We start from the raw sequence: 27,251 nt of genomic DNA, 5'->3' as shown, positions 1-27,251 counted from the left end.
GGTTGAAGGACAGGCTGGTATTTTCTTGTTCGGACTGGTAGAGCCCAGAGTCCATGGCCCAAATGGCTGCTTTTGTTTGCATCACAGAATGACCAAGGCAGTTGCTGTTCTGTTGACAAGATGCTTGTTCCAACGAGGAGATCAGTAGGCATTTAGCACGGCTAATCTGGCCTCTTGGCACAGAGGGTCTAATTTACCATCACCTCCTAGGGAAATAGATAGAATTTTCTTGTGGCCAGCTTTATATACAATTTAATGTTATATAAGACATATATATAGCTTCCACTAGGAGAGTATTTTCAAAGTATACAGGCATGTTAATGGTTAACTATCCTTTAATAGAGTATTAGGGGATTGCAAAAGCTTTTACTTCTGAGCAGGGTGAGGTATGCCTGATGCCAGCCTGCCAGGCCAGAAACTCTCCAGGGCAAAGAAATTCTTAAAACATTACTGATAAGGCATTGCACTGCTGACATATCATTTCTATCTTAGCAAGCCTAGATAAAATAATCAAATGGAACAAAAATAGTTCTGAAGGCAACTAATAATAAAACACGCATTATTAAAAATGCAAAAACAAAAATAAAACAACCTATTATCACTAAATTCTCATCATGTCATTTAAAATCTAGAGCTAAAACTTCATTTTCTTTCTGTTCTTCTTTTGTTCTCGATGTTATGGGAAGAAGCCCAGAGCATCAAGCAATTTACTGTGTGTGGTTTAGGATGCACTTATTCACGTGCCATGGAACACAGGCCTTTGTGTAAGAATTTAAGACTCAGAAAGAAACCCAATTTGAATCTGGGTATGACACACTGACTACTTCAACTAGAAACTGAGGACACTTCAGAGAAGGCAAAATGCTGGCTGGAAGGATTTACCAAACTCCAAGTCTTTGATGTTGCAGTGGAAGACAACTTCTTCATTCACCTTGAGTTCTACCACATTCCAGTCTTCTATCTTCTCTAGAATGACCTTGTGTCCATCTTCAGCCAGCACAGCTGGAAAAAACAAAGAGGGAAATTGGTGATAGGATACAGACTCCAGATTAACCTAATATGCAAATGTCCTCATGCATGACAGCAGCTGGTCTGCTCTACAGTTGCTCATGCCTATAATCCAGCTGTCCTGGTGGGCACCTATTTGGTGCTAGCCCCGGTGTACTCTTACCTTTTCTGAGAAGCACAGCCAAAAATTTGCACATTTAAGGATTGGTTGAGATTTGCCCAAGACCCACATGATCTGTGAAAATATGAGCTTTCTCTAGGAAGAGTTTTTTAGCTTTTCTTATAGAGACAATACTCAGTGTTGGAAGGAATTTGTGGAATTTGGTAACTTCTTACCCTGCTGATGAAAATATAAATTGGTCATCTTCCTGGAGTACATTTTGGTGGTATATGCCCCAAACCTTTAAATCCTCAAAAAATTAGAATTAAAAAATGATTCTAATCTCAGGCCCAGGAAATTGCACTTACAAGAAAGTTTCCTAAAGAAAAAATAAAAAATACAGGCAGATTTTTGCAACAAGATATTTCATAATGCAGTTTTATAATAACAAGATACTGTGAATAACTTACATGCCCAATAATAAGAGGGTAATCAGGTAGATAGTGGGAAGTCCATATGATGAGATTTTATTAGGATATTTCAAAAAATGTTTAGGATTTTTTTTAATAGCAAGAAAAGTATAATATAAGCAAAAATTAGCCTACATAAAATATATATAAAATATATATTCAATATTAATTAAAATACAAATATGTAATGGAGCAAAAGAAGAAAATACCCAGTGGTTATCTCTCTGTGGTGAGATTATGAAAAACTTTTCTCTCTTTTTTTTTTTATCATTTTTCAGATTTTCTATCATAATTAGAAAAAGATATTTTAAAAAAATGAATAGACTAAACTTTTATTCTTACCTTTGGAATCTGCATTTTGGTTATCACACTCAATGGCTCCTTCCCTAGAGATCAGCTATGGAAAAATTGTTAGATTTATTCTCTGTTGGAGAAATGCAAGGGCTTAGGAGGATTAATGTGTATTGAACAGCCTCGAGCTCTATTTTCTCCAACATGCTTCTCCCTAACTTTCTTGATGTGTTCGCCTTTCCCATTGGTGTTAGAGTTGGTATGCTAAATCACCACCTTTGGAAGTCTATATGCATTGGTGAGAATTTTGGTTAGGATGCAAAGAGAAATCAGGTGAGGGGCATGTTTTTTAAAGTCAGCATTTCAATCAGTCTTATATGGAAAACAGTTATTGTCAGTTAATTGCATATAATTGCAGAGACAATTGCTTTTTCAAAATGTTGGCATGTCCACTTCTTCACCTTTCAATCAGTTCAAGAACATCCAGCCCCAACTGTGAACATTTTAATTGTGTAATTTTAATTTCACTTCTGGAAAGGAACTTCAGAAAGTAACTCAGCGAGGATCTCCATTAGCAAGATAGCGCTCCTTGGGCACCCAGTGGTGCCCTAATTGACCTTGTGTCAGCTAACACCAATCTCTACAGAACACCTGCATCTTTTTCTTTGGTATATTTATGTTATTGGATCCTCCTTAAATGTCTTGTTCTTAAACTTCTTTGGAGGAAGGCACGCAGCTTGGACCAATGACTTATTTAAATGAAGCAGTCCACCCAATTTCGAATGGCCAGTGGATCATCTAGGAAGCATAAATCTCTACTGGCAGAGATTTATGGGGATCATGCACTCCCCCAGCAGCAGCCCCTCAGGAGAGGAGAGGTGTAGCTGGAGAGGGAAAAGCTCCAAGTGGGTAGGTGGGAGGCAATTCAGCCTCCATAACTGTGGATTTTCATTGTCTGAAGATTTTCCTTGGAACAAAACAGCTGCTCCACTCCCACTTGACATCCCATCTCTGGGGGCTACCTCTATCTTACTAATACCCAACACCAACTATCTAAGGCTTGGGGGTTCTAGAAAGGAGGGCAAAGGCTCTGTTTGGGGCTGGTCACCATGACTTCAGTCTAAGTGAGGAGGGGCTTTGCAGGAGGGAGACCCCGGAAAGGTGTGTACCCTGCAGCTGCCATGGCTCTTTCCCTCAGGGTCCCATCTGACCGAGCCTCGTGTAGCACGTGAGTTTGGGATTTGTTTTAAGAGAGCAATGTTAAGATATATCTTACCACTCTTTCGTGGTAAGGTATGCCAAATAATGGGGCCCACCTCATACCTGAGCGAGTGAAGCCCAACAGGAAGAAATCCTCTTAAGAGAACAGATTACTCCTCACTTTACCCTCTATATAATCACAAAACATGGGCTCTCAGTGCCTTTATCTCCCTCACTGACCACAACACCCTCTTACCCACTAAGTGCCCCTCGTTAATAAATCTCATTGAATAAACAAGCTCATAATGACACTGGGCACCTCCACTGGCTCTTTTGGACCCTGAGTGACCTAAGTCTGATTCTCCATTAAAGTGATAAGGCACCTCAGAGTCTAGATCATATATCACCCTTAAGACACCGGCCCCTTCTCATCAGTCCAAGATGTGTTGAGCCAAAAAGTAGGGTGGCCAGTGCAAGCTTAAGGGATCAAACTCGAAGAAGCACCAGAATTCCTGCAGCTCATCCAAATGCCACCTCTCTACATGGAGGATGCATTTTTTCCTATGAGCTACCATGGGGTTGTCTATTCAAAGAAAGGTCAGATAAATATATGCCATGCAACAAAGTCTGCAGAGGCAGTGGCTAAACTCCAGCATAAATCAACCAGAAGCTATAAGGCCACCCACAGAATGCCTGCCTCTTTGAAGTGGCACCTCATTCTTCAAGGGGGATCTGGGTAAACTGAAGGGACACAGAAAAGCCTCCCACTTCTTAGTGCTAGTGAAATCGTACACCATCTGTGAATGATTTAAACACTGCTGGTTAAGGAGTCAAGGCAAACAGACAGACAAGTCATATCCCCCTGCTCTCTTTGGCACAGGTGCAATGCCAGTGACCATTAATGTGTGCAGCTAATGCACAGCTAGGGATGGTAGGACAGCACTCAGAGCATCTTAAATAAATAAGGGCAAACTCTATTTTTATGAGTCAGTTTCAATTCCTTCTAGTTCTCTTTAGTGGGTCATTTGGCAGACTTAAATACAACAGGTAAGAAGCAACCACAGCCAGGGAAATTACTTAGAATTTTTTTTTAAGAATTAGTTAAATTTCATCTGTACTGAGGTCATAGTAGAGACATTTTTGCTGAGCCATTATATTGTATTATAATTTACTGAGCTATTATAATGTTCAGATTGTTTAAGGCATAGTGAGTTCAGGAAAGATCAAGTATATTTTCAAAGCCAGCAGGGCTTCAAGAAATGATACAGAACTGTGATTTTTAAAGAAACACATAGAATTCAGATGAAGATCTGCAAATGCACCACTCTGTGTTTGTTGTGATGTTAGTGTCAAGTCCAAAGTGGTAGGGAAGCATGGGACAGGGAGGGCAGAACTGATACTCTCTACTCTGCTTCTGTTAACACCTTTACATTTGTTGCTGGCCTTCATTAAATGTTGGCTGCCAGTATAATATGAATTATCATTCAGAAATATACAAAGCTAACTTTAAAAATCAACCACCTGCTGATACTTTGCAATACTCAAGTCTCCTTCAATCATGAAAATTCTCCCCTTGATCTTTTCAAAATACTCCTCTCCTCCCCGACTGTGGGAAGAGCTGCCTGTGCTCTTTGCTTTCTCATCTCTACCCACTCCTCTACCTCCTACAGTTGAACCCTCAGCCCACCTTGTCCTGAACTTGTGCTCTCAGAGGTGAAGAACCATCAGCACATTCAATGGTTCTCCCAGTTCTCCCTGACTTCTCTCAGCAGATGGATACTCTGACCCATCTCCTTTCTTGCTTTTTAAAAATACTTCTGCTAGTAAAAATAAATATTTTAAGCTCTAAAATTTTTAGCAGGTTATAAACGTAATGCAGACCCATGATTTTTAAAATTTATATTATAATTTTATTTTATTATTTTTCTTTTTTTTTAAATTAAGTTTATTGGGGTAACAGACCTATGATTTTTTAAAAGCTTAAAAATTATCAAAAAATAAAGGACAAAAATATTTAAATCACCCAAAATTCTTTTCCCCTTTTTGCCTTTTTCAATGGCAAAAATTCCATGAATTCCATGTACACTCTCATCAGAGTGTACATGGAATTCAGGAGCACACTGTATTCCCTTAACACTATGTTGTGGTGCTCCAGCCCTGTCAATATACATAGGTCTGCTACATTGCATTTCATGTGATGCGTGTACTGCAATTTATTCAGCCACTTCTTTTTCTGTTTCTTTTTTCTCATTTTTCACTGTTGCTAAGAAATGTTGCAAGAAACATTGATGAGCATTCTTATGTGTACATGTGCAAGTTTGTGTGTGTGTGTGTGTGTGTGTAAAATTGAGAAATGGCATACCTGATTCCCCAGTATATGGTTAAATTTTAAGGCACTGCCAAGTTGCCCTCCAAAGTTACTGTGCTAATTTACCCTCTCATAGCAAGTCTTTGAGAACACTCTTTTTCTAAGTCTTTCATCAACCATGAATTCATCTTTTTCTAGAGATCACTTCTGCTTAACATTTTGGTGCCCACTAGCCATTTTCTTCTTAAAATTCTCATGTCACTTGCCTCCTGTGCCTCCAGAAATTGGCAGTGGTCCCTCGGAGGGGTGCAGAGGTAGGAGAGAACCCGGAGATGGGAAATCTTTCCCTTGAAGCATACATTCCAATAGAAGAGAAGGATAACAAGCTAGACAGGTGAAATATATGTCATGTTAGACACTTATGAGCACCAAGAAGAACTAAGACGTGGGAAGGGAGATATGGAAGAAGGAGACACAGGGAAGTGTTGACAATTTTGATGGGGATGCTCAAGGAAGGCTATCTCAAGGTTACTTTTGAGAAAGACCTGAAGGCTCAAAGAGAGTGAATAGTGAGGGCAGTGTAGGAATCTGGGAGAAGAGCATTCCAGGTGGAGCAACTGCCAAGCCCTGAGATGAAAGTGTACTAAGAGTGTTCAAGGGTCAATGATGAGGCCTGTGAGGGTGCAGAAGAGTGAGCAAGGTGGGCAGGTTAGTAATGTTGGGAGGACATGAGGTCAGGAGAGTCATCAGGAGCCGGGTAGGCTACTTGAAGCCTTTGGTTTCTATCTTTAGTGATCTGGGAATCACCAGAATATTCTCAGAGGCATGGGCCATGCTCTGATTCAGATTTAATGGCATCACCTGGCTTTGATGATGAGAACAGACTTCAAGGGATAAGAGTGGTCTCGGGGAGGCCAGGGCTGTGATCCAGGCAGGAGATGATTGGTGGCTTGGATACAGAAGTGGAGGGTAGTCTGTAAGAAGGGTAAGAAGTGGTTAGATTCTGTCTGGATGCTTTGAAGATAGAGCTAATAGGATGTTCTGCTAGACTAAATAAGGAGTGTGAAGGAAAGAGGAGATAAAGATGCCTTCAAGGTTTTTGACCTGAGTAACGGAAAGAATGGAGCTGCTGTGAACTGAGATGGAAAGAATGCAAGACGGGCTGTTCTCCTGCACAGCAGTCTTCCATTATCCAAGGGAGATACATCTCAAGACAGCCAGTGGATGCCTGAAACCATGGAGAGTTTGGAAATTTTGGACTTATTAGTCTGAGATGCCTACTAAACATTTCAATGACAATGAGAGGTCTTGAATGGAGGTATAAATTTGGGAGTCATCAGCATATAGATATCATTTAAAATCATAACAACTTCTGACTCAAATCTGCCTTTATCTTTCTCCTGAAATACAGACTGTAATTTCTAATCTATTAATATTTCTTAATAATTCATTTTCTCCCACTTTTCCTCCCCAGATCTCTTCCTTCAGAATTAGCCTCTTATGGCACATCCTTGATCTCTTCATTATTTAGCTCAAGAAACTTTCCTGGCTCCCATTTGCCAAGGCCTGACTCTCTCGTTGCACACCTTCCTCCAGGCAGATCCAGCTGCTTGCCGCTTGCCAACATTTCCCGAGCTACTTCCTCCTCCCCTTCCCTGTTACCCCCACCCTTAGAATAATAAGAACCAATATTCATTGAACATTTACTATATGCAGGTATGGTGTTCATGACTCTATCTGCATTCTCTTTTTGGAATTTCACTTTTTTGAGGTAGGGATTTTCTCCCATTTTACCTTTAAGTAAATGAAGACTCAGAAAGGTAAAATAACTTGATCTTGACTTTGGTCACACATTAAAGGGTGGAGACCAATTCAAAACTAACTGAAGTTCAGAGCTTTGTCTCTGTCAACAAAGCCAAGAATGTAAGCAGGAGACAAGTGACCAGGGGGAGGTGACCAGCAGAGCTGACGGGATTTGTGTAAAATGAGATGGGAAGTCTTTCCACTCTAAAACTTGTAAATTGTACATTATAACAAAATGTTCATTTATGCATTCTGTTTTAATAGAATTCTTGGTATGTAAGTGATCGATTTGAACTCTCTGCAGTCAGGCTGATTGTGGCAGCAAAGAAACAATTAAAAAGTGTCTGCAGATATCAGCAAAATGGTGGAATAGGCAGCTCTATATTGCCAATCACCCATAGAAATGTCAAAAAAAACAACCAGAAAATGTCAGAAACAACATTCTCCGAACTTTGGAAAATAGTGAAAGGTGGCAAACAAGTGAATGCTGAATCAAGTAAAAGGCAACTTTAAACTGATAAGAAAGCGTCATGGCATCTTTGTTACATCCTCCCTGGTTTGATGGCAGTCTTGAAGATAGCAGCCCTTGTTTGCAGTGTGGGACCCTGGTCTTTGTTTGAAGAGGGAGAGCATAGCAGACTTTATTTGTAAAATCTTGTGGTTGTCTGTTCTAACCTGTATGGCTGCTACCTAAATGATTGACACTCCTGTTTGTTTCACCTAACTCAGAACTCTCACGGGGTAAAAAAGCTGTGGGCAGTGCTCGGAAACATTGTAAGGCAAATGAAAATTTGTAGCTGTCTGGGCAAAAAACTGTTGAGACGTACAATAAATCTCATAAAGCCTGAGAGAAATAGCTAGGGAGAGAGCTTCTTTGAGAATTAGAGCATTTAAAAGCACTTGTGTAGACTGGGGGATTTAGAAAGCCAAGTGAGTGCCCAGAACAGGATGCAAGCTCAGAAAAGACTTGGGAAGATCCTAAGCTTTCATCACTGGTTGATCTATGAAAACAGGAAGTAAAAGCTGAGGTATTGTAAATAGCCTGGATAAGTGTTAAAGGAGTGCCTCAACGTAGAGCAAATAAATAAAGAACCTTTGAGGCTTTTTGTTTTATTTTGTTTTGTTTTAAAGCTGATGGCATTCATGTAAATCTCTGTTGAAACACTGGCTGAACAAAAGCTAAGACTTCAGCAATTCAGAACACAAACCCTGGGGAAAGGGGAGAATCTGATTTTCAGAATTACTACTTTATAATATTTGAAAATCTGTTTTCAACAAAAAAATTAAAAAGCATATAAAGAAACAGGAAAGTCTCAGACATTCCAGTGAAAAAAATAAATTGACAAAAACTGTCTCTGAGGAAATCCAGACATTAGACTTACTTTAAATTAACTATCTTAATGCTATCTTAGGCTAAAAAAGCAAAAGGAAACCATAGACAAACACTAAAGGAAACAAGGGAAATGATGTATGAACAAAACAAGAATATCAATAAAGAGAAATTCTAAAAAAGAACTAAATGGAAATTCTGCAGTTGAAAAATACAATGCAGTAGTCTTTCCTTATCCATAGGGGATACGTTCCAAGTTACCCAGTGGATGCCTGAAACAATAGAGAGTACCAAACCCTATATATACTATGTTTTTTCCTATACATACATAAAATTTAATTTGTAAATTAGGTGCAGCGAGATTAACAAAAATACTTAATAATAAAATAAAATAATTATAATAATATACTATAATAAAAGTTATGTGAATATGGTCACTCATTTCAGGGGATCCCTTGCTGAAGTCTTCATATAGGCTCAATGCTTTCTGGTGCAACAGTTGTTGTCAATTGGAACATGTTTTCTGTTCATGTCTTCTACCCACAAATTTAATGCCTTTTCCGTCTTGATTAAGCACTTATCATGCACTGTTACTGTAACTTTTGCAGTTTGAGGTGTGACAGCAAACCTAGTAAATTTTTTTCTTTTTCATAATTTCACAGATAGAAGATTTGTTTCTACCACAGATCTTAGCAATCTTAGAATATGATTTTTTTTTTATTAAGTCAAGTACTTTCACCTTTTTACTTAAAGGAAGCACTTTATGGCTTCTCTTTGGCATATCTGGATTGCTAGCATCACTACTCTTGTGCTTTCGAGTCGTTATTAAGTAAAATAAGGGTTACTTGAATACAAGCACTGCAGTGGCATGACAGTTGATTTGATAACTAAGGTGGCTACTAAGTGACTAATGACTGGGTAATTTATACAGTGTGGATACACTGGACAAAGGTATGATTCACATCTGGGTGGGATGGAACAGGATAATGTAAAATTTTGTCATGCTACTCATAATGGTGCTTAACTTAAAATTTATGAATTGCATATTGATTTTTTTTTATTTCTGGAATTTTCCACTTAATGTTTTTTGGACTGTGATTGACCGTGGAAAGTAGAACTACAGATAAGAGGGAACTATGATAACTGAAAAAAAAATTCACTAGAGCTATTCAGCTATATATTTGAGCAAGCAAAAGAAAGAATTAGTAAACTTGAATGCAGGATAGTTGAAATGATTGAGTCTGAGAAACAGAAAGAACAAATATTAAAGAAAAGTGAACAGAGCCTAAGGAACATGTGGGACACCATTACATGTACAAACATACACACAATGGAAATCTCAGAAGGAGAAAAGAAAAAGGGGAAGACAGAATATTTGAAGGAATTATGGTTGAAACTTTCCAAATTTAATGAAAGATGAAAATACATATTCAAGAAACTCAACTAACTCCAAGAGGGATTAATTCAAAGGATCCACATGGAGATGCATTTCAGTCAATTGTCAAAAGACAAAGAAAGAATCTTAAAAGGAACAAAAGAAAAGTGACTTGTCATGTATAAAATTAGCAACTAAATGATTTCTCATCAGAAACCAGGAAGGCCAGAAGGCAGTGGAATGACATATTTAAAATACCAAAAGAAAAACGTGTATTGGTCAGAGTTCTCCAGAGAAATAGAACCAATAGGTCATATATATAGACTGAGACAGAAGGAGAGAGAGGAGGGAGTGGGCCGGGGTAGGGGGTGGATATTTATTTTAAAGAATTGGCTTATATAATATGAGGGCTGATAAATCTGAAGTCTGAAGGAGTGGCAATTCAGGTAAGAGTTGATGTTGCAGACTTGATTCTGAATTCCACAGATCAGGAAACAGAGGCAGTGGTTCTATGTTGCAGTTTTATGGAGAATTTCTTTTTTGGGTAACCTCAGTCTTTTTTCTTAAGTTTTTCAACTGATTGGTAGAGGCTTACCACATTATTGAGGGTATTCTTCTTTATATGTAGTCTCATGGTTGTAAATGTTAATCATATCTAAAAAATACCTTCACAAAAACATCTAGACTAGCGTTTGATCGAATAACTGGGGGCCATAGCCTAGCCACAAAATCGACACAAAAAAATTAAGCATCACAACTGTCAACCAAGAATACTAGGTATGTCAAAATTACTCTTCAACAATGAAGGGAAAATTAAGACATTTTCAAATAAATAAAAGCTTATAGAACTTGTTGCTAATAGACCCTACAAGAAATGCTAAAAGAAGTCCTTCAGGCTAAACTGAAAGGATACTAGAGAGCAACATGAATCCATACAAAGAAATAAAGAACACTGATAAAGGTAGAGATAAGAGTAAATATAAAAGTAATTGCTACTGCACTTTTGGTTTGTAACTCTTTTTTTCCCTATATGATTGAAAAGGCAAATGAATGATACAATACTTATAAATCTATGTTAATGGGTACACAATGTATGAAGATGGCAATAATGATATAAAGTGAGGATGGAGATGTATAGAAGCAGATTGTTTGTATGCTAGTGAAAACCAAGTTGGTATTATTTAAACTAGGTTGTTATAAGTTTAGAATGTTTATTGCAATTCCCAAGGTAACCACAAAGAAAATAATTTAAAAATATACTAAAAAGGAAAAAAGAAAATAAAAATGGTACAGTACAAAAAATCGACTAAATTTTTAAAAAGGACGGTAATGGAGGAATTGAGAAGCAAAAATAAGATATGACATATAGACAAAAAATAAATGGAAGAAGTAAGTCTTTCCTTATCAGTAATTACTTTAAATGTAAATAAATTAAACTCTTTAATTAAAAGGCAGAGTTGGGCAAAATGGTTAAAGAAGCACAATCCATTTATATACTGTCTACCAGAGACTCACTCGAGATACAAAGGCACAGGTGGTTAAAAGTGAAAGGATGGAAAAGATATTCCATGCAAATAACAACCAAAAGAGATTTAGGTTATCTATATTATTATCAGACAAACTAAATTTTAAGTAAAAAAGTTTAAAAGAGCCAAACAAGGACATTATATAAGGGCATTATATATTAATAAACATTTCAATCTGTCAAGGAGACTAATATTTATAAACATATATACACCTAACGACAGTCCCAAAATGTATAAAGCAAAGATTGACAGAATTAAAGGAGAAAATAGTTTTACAATAGCTGGAAACTTTGATACATTACTTTCAATAACACCTAGACAGAATATCAATAAGGAAACAAAGGACTTGAACAGCATTATAAACCAAGTAGACCTAACATAAATAGAGCACTCCACCAAAGGCAGAGTATATATTCTTCTCATGTGCACATGGAACATTCTCCAGAACAGACCATATTTTAGACCACAAATCAACAAGTCTAAATAAAATTTAAAATAATAAAGTCTTACAAAGTATCATTTCTGCTGACAACAGAATGAAGCTAGAAATCAATAACAGAAGAAAATTTAGAAAAATCACAAATATATGGGAATTAAACAACATACTCCTAAACAACCAATGAATCAGTGAAGAAATTACAAGAGAAATTAGAAAATATCTTGAGAGGAATAAAAAGAAAAACACAACATATTAAAACTTACAGGATGTAGTGAAAGCAGTGCTCAGAGGGAAATTTATAGCTGTAAATGCCTGCACTAAAAGAGAAGATCTCAAAACAATGATCTGACTATACAGATTAAGGAAGTAGAAAAAGAGCAAACCAAACCCAAAGCTAGCAGAAGGAACAAAATAATAAGGATTATACTGGAGATACACAAAATGTAAAACAGAAAAACAATAAAAAAATCAACAAAACCAAAAGTTGGTTCTTTGATAGACAAATCTGCAGCTAGATTGACTAATAAAAAATGAGAGAAGCCTCAAATAACTAAAATAATAAATAAAAAAGGGACATTACAACTGACTTTATAGAAAAGGATTATAATACAAAAATAAAAAGGGTTGTAAGAGAATACTATTAACAACTATACACAAACAAAGTGGATAATCTACATGAAATGAACAAATTCCTAGAAACATAAAACTACCAAAACAGACTTAAGAAACAGAAAATCTAAACAGACCTATAACTAGTAAGAAAATTGAATTAGTACTCAAAAACTTCCCAATGAAGAAAAGCCCAAGACCAGATGGCTTCATTGTGAATTCTACCAAACATTTATTAATGCTAGTCTTTTTCAAACTCTTCCAAAAATTTAAGAGAAGGGAACATTTTCTAACTCATTCTATGAGGCCAGCATTATCCTGATATCCAAGCCAGACAAAGACACTATAAGAAAAGAGAACTACTGACCAATATCTTTTAAGAAACCTAATTCAAAAGCCTCAGCAGTAAAATAATAAATAAAACTAAGCAATAAAATAACAAATTAAACTAATAGTAAAAAATTTATACACTATGACCAAGTGTAAAAATCAATAAATGTAATATATCTCATTAATAGAATGAAGGAAACAAAAATACATAATGATCTCAGTTGATCCAATCTCTGACAAAATCCAACTTTTCATGATTCAAAACACTTAAGAACTGGGAATAGAAGACAACTTAACCACAATAAAGGCCATATAGGAAATATCTACAGCTAATATCATACTCAATAGAGAAAGGCTGAAAGCTTTTCTCTTAAAAATCAGAAACAAGACAAGGATGCCTGCTTTTGCTACTTCTATTCAACATAGTATTAGAACTTCTAGCTAGAGAAATTAGGCAAGAAAAAGAAATAAAAGGCATATAAATTGGAAAATAAGAAGTAAAACTACCTCTATTTGCAGATGGCATGATCTTATATCTAGAAAATCCTGGAGTCCACATAAGCTAATAAACGAAATCAACAAAGTTTAAAGATTCAGAATCAATATACAAGTCAGTTGTATTTCTTTATACCAGCAATGACCAGGTAATTAAGAAAACAATTCTAATTACAATAGCATCTAAAAAAAATGAGACACTTTGGAAAATATTTAACCAAAGAGATGCAAATCTTGATCCATGTGGCAGGGGAGGTGGCAGGGTGGAGGTGTTCTGGAACCATTTTGTCACAGATACTGAAGGATAACTAAGTTTTTGCTACATGGCAACTCAGCACACCTAACCCCTGCATTGTTCAAGAGTCAATTATACATTATACATTATACATATTTAATACAATCTCTCTTAAAATCCTAATGGTGATTTTTTTTCAAAAATGGAAAAACTCCAAAACATCAAAGGGAATTTCAAGAGACCAGAATAGCCCAAAACAATCTTGAGAAAGAAAGAAGTTGGAGTTCTCACACTTCCTTATTTCAAAACTTACTAAAGCTACATAATCAAAAGAGTGTGGTACTGTCATAAGGATAAATATATAAGCCAATGGAATAGGATTGAGAGTCCAGAAATAAAACACCACATCTACAGTCAATTGGTTTTGGACATGAATGCCAGGACTATTCAATGGACGAAGAACAGTTGCTTTAACAAATGGTACTGGAAAAACGAGATATCCACATAAATATTTTAAATTTTTTTAAATTTTCAATTGCAATTTACATACTACATTATATTAGTTTCATGTGTACAACATAGTGATTAGACATTTATATAACTTATGAAGTGATCACCCCGATAAGTCCAGTACTGACCTGACACCATAAATAGTTATTAAAACATAATTGACTATATTCTCTATGCTGTACTTTATATTCCTTGACTATTTTTATAACCTCCAATTGGTACTTCTTAATTCCTTCAACTTTTACCCCAAATGTCCTCCCATCTGGCAACCATCAATTTGTTCTCTGAATCTATGAATTTGTTTTTGTTTTGTTTGTTCATTTATTTTTTATTATTATTATTTTCAATTAGAGTTGACATTCAATATTATTTTATATTAGTTTCAGGTGTACAGCATAGTGGTTAGACATTTATATATAATTTACGAGACAATCCTCCCAAATTATCTAGTACCCACCTGGGACTATATGTAGTTATTATGATATTATTGACTATATTCCTTATGCTTCACATCCTCATGACTATTTTGTAACTATCAACTTGTATTTCTTAATCTTAATCTCTTCACCTTTTTCAGCCAGCCCCCCAACATTCCTCCCATCTGGGAATCATCAGTTTGTTCTCTGTATCTATGAGTCTGTTTCTGTTTTGTTCATTTATTTATTTATTTATTTATTTAGTTAGTTAGTTAGTTAGTTAGCTAGTTAGTTAGTTAGCTAGTTAGTTAGTTAGATTCCACATATAAATGAATTTATGTGGTATTTGTCTTTCTCTGACTTATGTCACCCTCTAGGTCCATCCATGTTGTTGCAAATGGCAAGATTTCATTCTTCTTCATGGTTGAGTAATATTTCATCAAATATTCCATTGAATACCACAATTTCTTTATCCAATCATGTAGTGATGGGCGCTTAGTTGCTTCCTCATCTTGGCTATTGTAAATAATATTTCAATGAACATAGGAATGTATGTATATCTTTTTGAATTAGTGTTTGAATTTCTTTGGATTAAATTCCACAAATGGAATTGCTGGGTCGTGAGGCAGTTCTATTGTTAATTTTTTGAGGAGCCACCATACTGTTTTCCATAGTAGCTGCACCAATTTGTAATTCTACTAATGGGGCACGAGGGTTCCCTTTTCTCCACAGCCTCATTAACACTTGTTCTTTGTTAATTTATTGATGATAGCCATTCTGACAGGTATGGGGTGATATTCTGTTTTCAATTTGTATTTCCCTGACGATTAGTGATGTTGAGCATCTTCTCATATTTATTGGCCATCTGTATGTCTATTCAGATTTTCTTCCCATTTTTAAGTTGGATTGTTTGTTTTTTTGGTGTTAAGTTGTATGAGTTCCTTATATATTTTTGATATTAATACCTTATTGGTTGTATCATTGGAGAATATCTTCTCCCACATAATAGGTTGTCTTTTCTTTTGGTTAATGGATTCCTTTTCTATGTAAAAGCTTTTTAGTTCGATGTAGTTCCATTTGTTTATTTTTTTTTTGTTTCCCTTGCCTGAGGAAACATATCATTTATATTTATATTTATATTTATATATTTATATTTGTATTTATATATTTATATATTATTAAGAGCAATGTCAGAGTGTTAACTGCCTAAGTTTTCATTTTATGGTTTCAGGACTTACATTTAAGTCTTTAATCTATTTTGGGTTAATTTTTGTATATGGTGTAAGAAAGTGGTCTAGTTTCTTTCTTTTACATGTATTTGTCCAGTTTTCCCAACACTATTTATTGAAGAGACCAGTTTTGCCCCACTGTATATTCTCTTCCCTGTTGTCATAGATTAGTTGTCCATATATATTTGGGTTTATTTCTGGGCTTTCAATTCTGTTCAGTTGATCTATGTGTCTGTTTTTAAAGCCAGTACTGTGCTGTTTTGAGTATGATAGGCTTGTAGTAGAGTTTCATAACAGGTAGTATGATACTTCCAACTTTGTTCTTCTATCTCAAGATTGCTTTAGCTATTCAAGGTCTTTCGTAGGTCTATGTAAATTTTAAGATACTTGTTCTAGTTCTGTGAAAAATACCATTGGTATTTTGATAGGGATTGCATTGAATATATAGATTTCTTTGGGTAATATGGACAGTTTAACAATGTTAGTTCTTATTCACGAGCATGGTATGTGCTTCCATTTATTTATATATTTTTTCAATTTTTTTCTTCAATGTCTCATAATTTTTCAAGTACAGGTCTTTTACTTCCTTGGTAAAATTTATTCCTAGGTATTTTATTTTTTGATGCAATCATAAATGGGATTGTTTCTTAATTACTTTCTGATAGTTTATTGGTGTATAAAAATGTAATCAATTTTTGAATATTAATTTTGTATCCTGCTACTTTACTGAATTTGTTTATCAATCTTAATAGTTTTTTTGGTGGAATCTTTTGGGTTCTCTCTATATAGTATCATGTCATCTGCAAATAATGACAGTTTTACTTTTTCCTTTCCAATATAAATGTCTTTTATTTATTTTTCTTTTCTGATTGCTGTGGTTAGGACTTCCAATACTATGTTAAATAGAAGTGGCAAAAGTGAAATCTTTGTCTCGTTCTTGGTCTTAAAGGAAAAGCTTTCAGCATTTCATTGTTGAGTATGATGTTGGCTGTGGGTTTGTCATATATGGCCTTTATTATATTGAGATATGTTCCCTCTATCTCTACTTTGCTGATAGTTTTTATAATAAAAGGATGTTGCATTTTGTTAAATGTTTTTTTCTGCATCTATTGATTGATCATATGATTTTTATCCTTCATTTCATTTATGTGGTGTATCATGTTAATTGAGTTGCTGATATTAAACCAACCTTGCATCCCAGTAATAAATCCCACTTGATCATGGTATATGATCTTTTAAATGTATTGCTGAATTTGCTTTGTTAATATTTTATTAAGAATTTTTGCATCTATGTTCATCAGAGATTCAGTCTATAATTTTCTTTTCTTTTTTTGTAATATCTTTGGTTTTAGAATCAAGGTAATGCTGGCCTTGTAAATTGAACTTGGGAGCCTTCCTGCCTTTTCAATCTTTTGGAATTGAGGATAGGTGTTAATTCTTTGAATGTGTGTTAAAACTTACCTGTGAAGTCGTCTTGTCCAGGACTTTTGTTTGTGCAGAGTTTTTGATTATTGGTTTGATTTCATTAGTAGTTTTCAGTCTTTTCAGATTTTCTGTTTCTTTCTAACTCTGTCTTGGAAGATTGCATGTTTCCAGAAATTTATCCAATTTTTCCAGGTTGTCATATAATAACACATAGTATTTCCTTATAATCCTTTGTATTTCTATGGTGTTAGTTGTCACTTCTCTTCTTTCATTTCTGATTTTACTTATTTGGGTTGTGTCTTCTCTCTTTTTTTTCTTGATGAGTCTGGCTAAAGGTGTATCAATTTTGTTTATCCATTCAAAGAACCAGTTCTTAGTTTTATTGACTTTTTTCTTTTCTTTTTTTTCAGAATCTACTTTGTTTATTTACACTAATCTTTATTATTTCCTTCCTTCTACTCACTTTGGGCTTAGTTTGTTATTCTTTCCTAGTTCTTTTAGGTGCAAGATTAAATTGTTTAAGATTTTTTTCTTGTTTCTTGGAGTAAACTTTTATTGCTGTGAGTTTCCCTCCTACAACTGCTTTGACTGTGTCCCATAGATTTGAGGTCGTTGTGTTTTCATTTTCATTTCTCTTTAGGTATCTTTTGATTTCTTCCTTGATCTTATTGTTAACTCGTTCATTGTTTAGTAGCATGTTATAAAGCTGCCACATGTTCGTGTGTTTTTCAGTTTTCTTCTTGTAATTGATTTCTAGTTTCATACCACTGGGATCAGAGAGAAGAGGCTTGATACAATTTCAATTTTCTTAAGTTTATTGAGACTTGTTTTGTAACCTAACATGTGTTCTATCTTGGAAAATGTTCTGTATGTGCTTGAAAAACATTTATATTCTGCTGCTTTTGAGTGAAATGCTCTAAAAATATCAATTAAGCCTTTCTGGTCTAATGTATCATTTAAGGCCACTGTTTTCTTATTGATTATCTGTCCAGATGATCTATACATTGATGTAAATTGAATGTTAAAGTCACCTACTATTATTGTCTTACTGCCAATCTCTCCCTTTTTGTTTGCCAATATTTGCTTTATATATTTAGCTGCTCTTATGCTGGATGCATAGATTTTTACAAGAGTTATATCCTCTTATTGGATCGATCCTTTTATCATTATGAAATGCCCTTCATTGTCTCTTGACACAGCCTTTGGTTTAAAGTCTATTTTGTGTGATATAAATATTGCTACCCCAACTTTCTTTCATTTTTATTTGCATGAAATATCTTTTTCTATCCCTTTCTATTACTTTCAGTCTGTATGTGTCTTTTTATCTAAAGTGGATCTCTTGCAGGCAGCATATGTATGGGTCCTTTTTAAATATATATACATTGAGCCCTATGTCTTTTGACTGGAGCATTTAGTTCATCTACATTTAAAGTAGTTATTGATAGCTATGTAGTTATTGCTATTTTATTAATTGTTTCCTGATTTTTTTGTAGTTCTCTCTGTTTCTTTCTTATTCCCTTGCTTTTTTCTTGTGTGTTGATGACTTTCTATAGTGTTGTTTCTTATATGTTTATTTCTTATATGTTTCTTTATTTCTTATATGTTTCTTATAGATTTTTGTTTTGTGGATGCCATGTGCTTCATATATACCAAACTATGTCTATAGTAGTCTATTTTAAGTTGATGGTTGTTTAAGTTCAAATGCATTATAAATTATCACAATTTTTGCTTACCCTTTCCACATTTATATTTTTGTCATAATTTCTTACTTATTTTGTTCATTTGTATTCCCTAATTTATTGTCATAATTGCACATTATCTTCCTATTTTTGTCTTTTAACATTGGTACTAGCTTTATAGTTGGTCGATTCACTGCTTTTACTGTTTGCCTTTGTCACTGAAAAATTTTTCTTTCCTATATTTTTATTCATATTTTTGATTTTTTCTTTTCTTCTTAAATAAGTCTGTTTAACATTTCTTGTAATACTGGTTTAGTGGTGTTAAACTCACTTTTGCTTATCTGAAAAAACTTTATCTCTCCTTTGATTCTAAATGATACACTTGCTGAGTAGAGCAATCTTCATTGTAGGTCTTTGCCTTTCATTACTTTGCATATTTTGTGTCATTCCCTTCTGGTCCGCAAAATTTCTATTAAAAAATCATCTGATAGTCTTATGGGAGCCCCCTTGTACATAACTAATCGCTTTTCTCTTGTTACTTTAACAATTCTTTGTCTTTTAACCTTTGGCATTCTAATTATGATGTGTCTTGGTGTGGGCCTCTTTGGATTCATCTTGTTTGGGACTCTCTGTACTTCCTGGGCTTGTATGTCCATTTCTTTCCCCAGGTTAGGGAAGTTTTCCATTATTATTTCTTCAAATAGGTTTTCAATCCCTTGCCCTTTCTCTTCTCCTTCTGGTACCCCTGTGATGTAAATCTTGGTACACTTGATGTTGTCCAGAAGTTTCTTAAACTGTTATCATTAAAAACATTTTTTTTTAATGTTCCAGTTGGGTGTTTTTCACTACTTTGTCTTCTAGATTGCTGATTTGATCCACTGCTTTATCTAATTTGATATTGATTCTCTGATGTATTCTTCATTCCAGTTATTGTATTCTTCATTTTTGACTGGTTCTTTTTTATGGTTTTTATCTCTGTGTAAGTTCTCACTGAGTTTATCTATTCTTCCCCTAAGTTCATTGAGTATTCTTATAACCAGTGTTTTTTGAACACTGTACCTGGTAGATTGCCTTCTTTTCGTTTAGTTCTTTTTTAGAGTTTTGTCTTGTTCTTTCACCAGGGACATGTTTTTTCGTTTCCTCGTTTTGTCTGCTTCCCTGTGTGTCTTTCTATGTATTAGGTAGATCTGCTATGTCTCCCAGTCTTGGAAGAGGGGCCTTATCTAGTAGGTGTCCTATGAGGCCCAGTTGCACAGTCTCCCTGGCCACCTGAACAGGGTGTTCCAGGGGTGTCCCTTGTGTGTTGTATGTACCCTCCTGTTGTAGTTGAGTCTTGGTTGCTATTTGCAAATTAGTGAGTGGAATTGACCTTAAGGGTGATTGGCTGTGAGGGCTGGCTATTACTACAGGGGACAAGCTGTTGTGTAGAGCTGACCCCACAGTGCAGGAATCACTGTAGTGGGGCTCTGGTATCAGCCAAGTCCACCCTTCAGGTGTGCTGTTTTATGGAGCAGTATGGGTGGTACTTTGGTGTGGTCTGAAGCTGGCCACCAGGTGTGTTGGTTCTGGGGCCTCCTGGGAAGAGCTCTGGTGCAGGCCAAGGTGAGCTGCCATTTGTGCCTAGCTTGGAGCTACCTGGTAAGAGCTACAAAGTGATCTGTAGTTGGTTGACACTTGTTCTGGACTTAGTGGTGTTTGGGAAAAGCTATGCTGGGAACTGAGGCCAGCTGCCACTAGAGCTAGGCTTGGCATCCTTCGATGGGCATCACACTGTGAACTGAGGCCATGCACCACTTGGGCCAGATTTGTGGCCACTTAATTGAGACTGTTTTTCAAGCTACCACTCACAGCAGCTTATGCCAGCCTTAAGGCTACCTGATGTAAGTTATAATACAAGTTGAGAACTTCACTGCTTGTGCTAGGGATTTGGGCCACTTAGCAAGAAGTGTAGATGTCTGCTGCTTGTTTGGGGTGTGTGGACCTTTAAGAGATTTTAGGAAAATCTGCAGTGTCAGCTCAAGCACACTGCTTTTGTAGAAAAACTGCTAGAAGCAGCTTAAGCCATCAGGTGAGCTGGGTGGGGCACGGTCTCAGGGAATCAGCAGGGCATGGCAAATAGTGTTATCCAGATGAGCGGAGAGCTCAGATTTGGTGCCTCTACTATGGCCAGGTGAGTGGGTGGGGTGTTCAACAAAGAAACAACATCACCTGTCATCACTTCCCCCAGGAGAGAGCTGCCCTGACCTATCCCTCCAGCCTTTACCCTGAAGCTAGTCAATTTACTACCTTTCCATAAGTGCCTGCCACTTTTGAGCTGTTTCCCTCAGTTGGAGCCCAGAGCAAGTGAGTTTTTGAGTGAGGGAGTCCATGCGTGGGCCCCTCAAAATTCCAACAGCTCTCCATCTCATCTCCCAGTGGTTTTCACAGCCAGATGTTATGAAGACTTCTCTTCCCGGAAGTGATGCTCAGGGCTGAGGAGCCTGGTGTGGAGCTGGGACTCTTTGTTCCTCAGGAGGGACCTCCACAGCTGAGATATTCCTCCCCGCACACACTGAATTCTTAATTGCTGTAGTATGGGTGTGGGACCTGCCTGTTTTGTGTCTCTGCCCCCTGCCACCAGTCTTACCGTGGCTTCTTTTTTATATCCTTAGTTATAAGAATTCTTTTCAGCTAGTCTTCAGGTGGTTCTTCGGGGTGATTGTTTTATAATATAGTTGTAATTTTGATGTGGTCATGGGAGGAGGCGAGCACATTTACCTACTCTGCCATCTGGACTAGAAGTTCTCATATGAATATCTTTTAAATGAAGTTGGACCCTTGTCATACACTATATATAAAAATTAACTCGAAAATGGGTCAAATATCTAAATTTAGAAATTATAAAACTTTTAGAAAAAAATATGGGCAACTCTGCATAACTTAGATTTGGCACAAGCAACAAAAGGAAAAACAGAAAAACTGAGCATCAGAAAATTAAAAACTTTTGTGCAGCAAAGGACACTATTAAGAAAGTGAAAAGATGGTCGGACAGGAAAAAATGGCGTAGATGATAGACCTTTTGTTCATCCCTCTTATGACCAAATCAAAGTTGTGACAGAGACACAGAGCAAACAGCAAGGAAAGTCACTTGGGATCCAGATGAACAGAAGCACTACAACTAGGGAGAGAAATAATTAATCAACCTGCAATTGTAGAAGGAAGGAGGGGGCAAAGATGTGAGGTTGTCTGTTCCCAAATGGCTGATTGGGACAGAGCTGTCGCAGTGTCTGCAGGCAGCTACAGACGCCTCTTAAAGAGGCCATATCTGCGAGCGGGATTCTGCAGTGATGGACCTGCTCTCTCTGAGCACTAGCACCTGGTCGGCAGCTGGGGAGCACCAAAGACTTACAGGGGGACACTGAGTTGTCTGAACAAGGGCTGGAAGCAAGGCTTTCTCTCAGGCAGAAGTGCTGCTGGTATCCACTGTTCCTCTGAGTCATCCCTCCCTTAGTGTGTGGACACAGTGCCCCCATAGCTCAGACATCATTAAACTGGACAACAGAGGTCGCTCAGCCCAGAGAAGTCCTTGAAACTCCGCCTCCTGCAAATTGCAGCTCCACCTAAGCCACATCCTGTTGTGTCCTCTGTGAGTCTGGTGCTCCTTCCTGAGCAGTGCCAAGACTCATCCTGGTGGCAGCTGGCCTTGGTTTCTAGTGTGGTTTCTTGAGGCAACTATAAGCCCAGCATCTGTAGATTGCTTGCTGAATCTTGACAGGTGGCCCTGGAGAGGCACAGGCTGGGGCTAAACTTGGCCTGCAGCTGAACTTCTCTCAGGACTGTGCCACTGGATACCTAATACACAAAGAGGCACTAATAAGATCGGGAGACTTAGGAGCTTTGCTTAGTACATAGAAGCAGACACAGAAAGCAGCCAAATGGGAAGACAAAGATGCAGAAACCATATGAGAGAACAGAACAGAGATCCAGAAATAATGGAGTCAAGTAATCTAACAGATGCAGAGTTCAAAACGCTGGTTATAAAGATGCTCCATGAACTTAGGGGAAGTGTAGATGAATTCAGTGACAACTTTAACAAAGAGATAAAAAGCATAAAAATGGAAATGAAAATTATAAAAGGGAACCAGTCAGAAATGAAGAACACATTATCTGAGATGAAGAGTATATTAGATGGAATAAACAGAGTGGATAAAGAAGAGGATCAAACCACTGATATGGAGGATGGGGAAGTCAAAGACAGTCAAATGGCAAGAAAAGAAAGCCAAGACTATAATAATAATTAAAGGAGCCTATGAGACACTGCTAAATGTAAAAATATCCGTGTCATAGAGGTACCTACCTGAAGGAAAACAAGACATTGAAGAGCTGTTTTAAGAAATAATGATGGGAACTTCTTTTACCTGGTCAAGAAAATAGACATACAACTCAGGAAGCTCAGAGAGTCCCAAGAAAGAAGAACCCAAAGAGGCCCACACCAAGACACATCATAATTCAAATGCCAAAGGTTAAATACAAAGAGAAAATCTTAAAAGCAGCAAGAGAAAAGCAGTTAGTTACCTACAAAAGAGCACACATAAGACTGGCAGCTGATTTCTCAAAAGAAACCACGCAAGACAGAAGGGCTTGGCACAAAATATTTGATGTGATGAAAACCAAGGATCTACAACCAAAAATACTTTATCCAGCAAGCCTATCATTTAGAGTAGAAGGACAGATAAAGAGCTACCCAGATAAAAATAAGCTAAAGAAATTTATCACCACCAAGCCAGTATTACAAGAAAAGTAAGAAGAAAAAACATGTATCAAAAACAGGAATAAAAATTGGTAATAACTACATTCCTATCAACAAGTACCTCAGATGAAAAAGAATTAAGTGCTCTAATCAAAAGACAGAGTGGCTGAAAGGATAAGAAAACAAGCCCCCTACATACGCTGCCTACGAGAGACTCACTTCAGATAAAAAGACACACACAGACTAAAAGGAAGGGGATGGAAAAAAATCTTGCCTTGATGGACCTAGAGGATATTGCAATGATTGAAATGGGTTGGATAGAGAAAGACAAGTATCACATGATTTCACGTACACGTGGAATCTAAGGAACAAATTCAACAACAACAAAAATGGAAATAAACTCACAGATACAGAGAATATATTGAGAGCTACTAGATGGGAGAGGAGTTGGAGGAATGGCGAAAGAGGGCAAAGGGATTAAGAAGTACAAATGGATAGTTACAAAATAGACATGGAGATATAAAGTGTAGCATAAGGAAAATAGTTAATAATGTAATAACATGTAAGTGTGGATAGGGGTAGTAGATTTAGTGGGGTGATCACTTTCTGAGTTATGTAGATCTCTAATCACTATTCTGTACAACTGAAACTAATATATAATTACATGCCAACTATAATTGAAAAAAACTCATTGAATTGTACAATATAAATACAAGCAACTAATTATCTATTATATTTCAATAAAGTCAGAAAAAAAGATACACACACACAAAAGAAAGTGAAAAGACAATTTACGGAACGGGAGAAAATGTTGCAAATCATATACTGATAAGGGTCTTGTACCTAGAAAATATGAAGAACTCTCCTAAATCAACAACAAAAGGAAAAATCCAATTAAATAATGAGTGAAGAACTTGAATAGCCTTTTCTTCAAAGAAGATACACACATGGCCAATAAACACATGCAAAGATGCTTAACATCATTAGTTACTAGAGAAGTGCCAATAAAAACCACAATGGAATTGCATTTCATACATGCTAGAATGGCTATAATTTTTAAAAAATAACAAGTGTTGGCTACAATGTAGGGAAATTGGAATCCTCATATGTTACTGGTAAGATGTAAAATGGTGCAGCTTCTGTGGAAAACAGTTTGGCAGTTTCTCAAAAGTTAAACATAGACTTGCCGTATGACCCAGCAATTTTATTCCTAGGTGTATAGCACTCCCTAAAATTGAAAACAGGGACTCAGATACTTGTGTATCCATGTTCATAGCAGCTGGATTCACAATAACCAAAAGGTGGAAACAGTGAAGTGTTCATCGACAGATGAATGGATAAACAAAAATGTCATATATACAAACAATATAATATTATTTGACCATTAAAAGGAAGGAAATATGAATACATATTATAACATGGATGAAACTTCAAAATGTTGTTAAATGAAATAAACCAGATAGAAAAGGACAAATATTGTATGGTTTTACTTACATAAAGGATCTAGAATGAGCAAATTCATAGAGACAGAAAATAAGTTAGAGGTTAGCAGGAGCTGTGGGGAGAGAATGATTGCTTAGTGAATGTAGAGTTTCTGCTTGGGGTATTGCAAAACTTTGGAAATAGGTAGTGTTGATGGTTATGTAACATTTTGAATGTCATTAATGGCACTGAATTGTACACTTAAAATTAGTTAAACTGGGACATTTTATGTTATATCTATTTTACCACAGTAAAAAATACTACAAAAAGAAAAATGAAAAAAAAATAGATAAACTAAGAAAATATGAGTTGGTTGGGAAGGAGGAGCTTGTAGTCCCTAGGGCTGGGGTGAAGTAAGAAAAAAAAAAGTCTGCAAAAGTCAAAAGCTTAGAGACAGGCAGTAAAAAGGCTCAAAGAACTCTTTAATGCAGATTCTTTTCCAGCAATCTGAGATCCACCTTATTTTTAAAGAAATGCTATAGCTGCTTTGTCTTATCATTTAGTGAATATAAACTAAAGGTGGGTTATGGGGTGATGGGTTGGTGGGTGGAGTTCATCAGAGGGGGAAGAAGCAAAAAGTCAGTTATTTAGGTAGTGTCTTTAGCCAACACTACAAAACATTTTAAGCATCACCAAATAACACAAGCTACTTACAACAGAAATTTCTCAATCAATTTTTCTCTCAGAGAAAGCAATTTTTTCTTCTGATTGAAATTCTTCCCATTATCTAAAACAGAACTCAAATGCCACGTCCTCCAGGGGGCCTTCCCTTATTGCTGATTTTGTGTCCCCTGGACTTCCACAGCATCTTCCCTGGAAGATTCTGGTTTTGGGTCACATAATGGAGTTTATGAAGACTCAGTCCTGGGCTCTCTTCTCATTCTATAGGTTCTCCCCAAGTCAATATCTCCAGCTCAGATCTTTTTCTCTGAACTCCAGAACTGCTGAGCCGACTTACTACTTCCACCTACATAGTTGAGAGCACATGAAGTTTAATGATGTCCATGTTCCTCCAGTTGAACATCTTTAATGTTCTCAATTTTAGTGTAGGGCATTTCCGTCCATCAGCACTTGGCTCAAGCCAGAACAGACTGGAACCACAAGACAGCTTCTTGACCCTTGCCTCCCATCTCCATCCCTTTAGGGAGTACCATTACTTTTACTTTAATCCACCACCCTTATATGGCTGTCCTGGTCCAAGCTACTATCATCTCTCCTCAGGTTTGTTTCCATGCTTTCATTCTTGGCCCCCATTAATCTGCTCTTCTCACAGCAGCCATGGTTTCATTTCCCTGCCTAAAACTTTTATTCAGCCCTGCAGGATCAGGTCCCTGTCTACCTCTCCAACCTCATCTTCCCATCAGTTCAACAAATACGTAATTTGCTCATGCATCCAGCTTTTGCAGATATTAGTCCCTCCATTTAGAATGTTCTTTCTTTCTCTTTCTTCTCTCTCTCTCTCTCTCTCTCTCTCTCTCTCTCTCTCTCTCTCTCTCTCTCTCTCTCTCTCTCTCTCTCGTTAGTTTCTCCCTACTCTTTAAAGCTCAACTCAAATGGAATTCCAGAAAATAAAGTTTTTCAGATCTTTCCCCTCTCTCCTCCCCTTTGGCCAGTGGCAGGGTTCACTATGATTACATTCCTCTGTCAAGAGCTTAGAACTACTTTCAATTAGCAGTCAACAATGAGATCACTTCAAATATATACATCTTTGTTCATCTGTATATACCTGATACCTGGAAAAGTGTCTGACACATTAAATGCTCAGTAAAGGTTTATTGCATGAATGAATGATCAAGGGATAAATGTATTTTCCAGTCACATGACCTTGGAAAAATCTCTTACTATTCCTCATTTTCACTTTCCCAATGTGTAAAGCAGGGTATGTAATCCTTTCTATCCAGGTAATTCGTGTAAACTGTCCGGCATCCAGTGGACTTAAAGCACATGTTTGTTTCCACTCTTATAGTGAAGCAGTGGAAGCCAGAGGAAGATGCTAAATCATCCTGGGGTGATGAGGCCTCAAAGAAGGTTTTCCAGAGTAGGTGGCACTTGGGTCTGAGGAAGGAAAAACATCTAGGCAGACCGTACAGCCTGCACGGATGCTTAGAGGGTAGGGTATACCTTGGCGCACGGAGCTGGGTGGCCCTAAGGCACTGGCTGCCCACCTTGCAGGCCCTCCAGGCGGAAGGTACGGTGCTCCACAGACAAGCCAGCTGCACTGTAAGGGCCATAGCGCAAGATGACCAACGCGTTCCTGGGCAT

The 27,251-nt window shown here is 36.7% G+C and overlaps 1 protein-coding gene across 1 annotated transcript; it reads right to left on the bottom strand.

The window, feature by feature from the left end:
• Positions 1-141: 141 nt before the first annotated feature.
• On the bottom strand, positions 142-27,251 carry CUNH10orf53 (chromosome unknown C10orf53 homolog). Its single transcript, XM_039872454.1, has 3 exons — positions 27,155-27,251; positions 883-1,002; positions 142-206 (listed from the first exon to the last, which is right to left on the bottom strand). The coding sequence occupies exons 1-3, from the start codon at positions 27,249-27,251 to the stop codon at positions 142-144; spliced, it is 282 nt and encodes a 93-aa protein (XP_039728388.1).

The sequence above is a fragment of the Pteropus medius genome, unplaced genomic scaffold, assembly GCF_902729225.1.
Source record: "Pteropus medius unplaced genomic scaffold, Ma_sr-lr_union100, whole genome shotgun sequence".
Taxonomy (NCBI): Eukaryota; Metazoa; Chordata; class Mammalia; order Chiroptera; family Pteropodidae; genus Pteropus; species Pteropus medius.
This window is presented reverse-complemented; position numbering and strand designations above follow the sequence as displayed.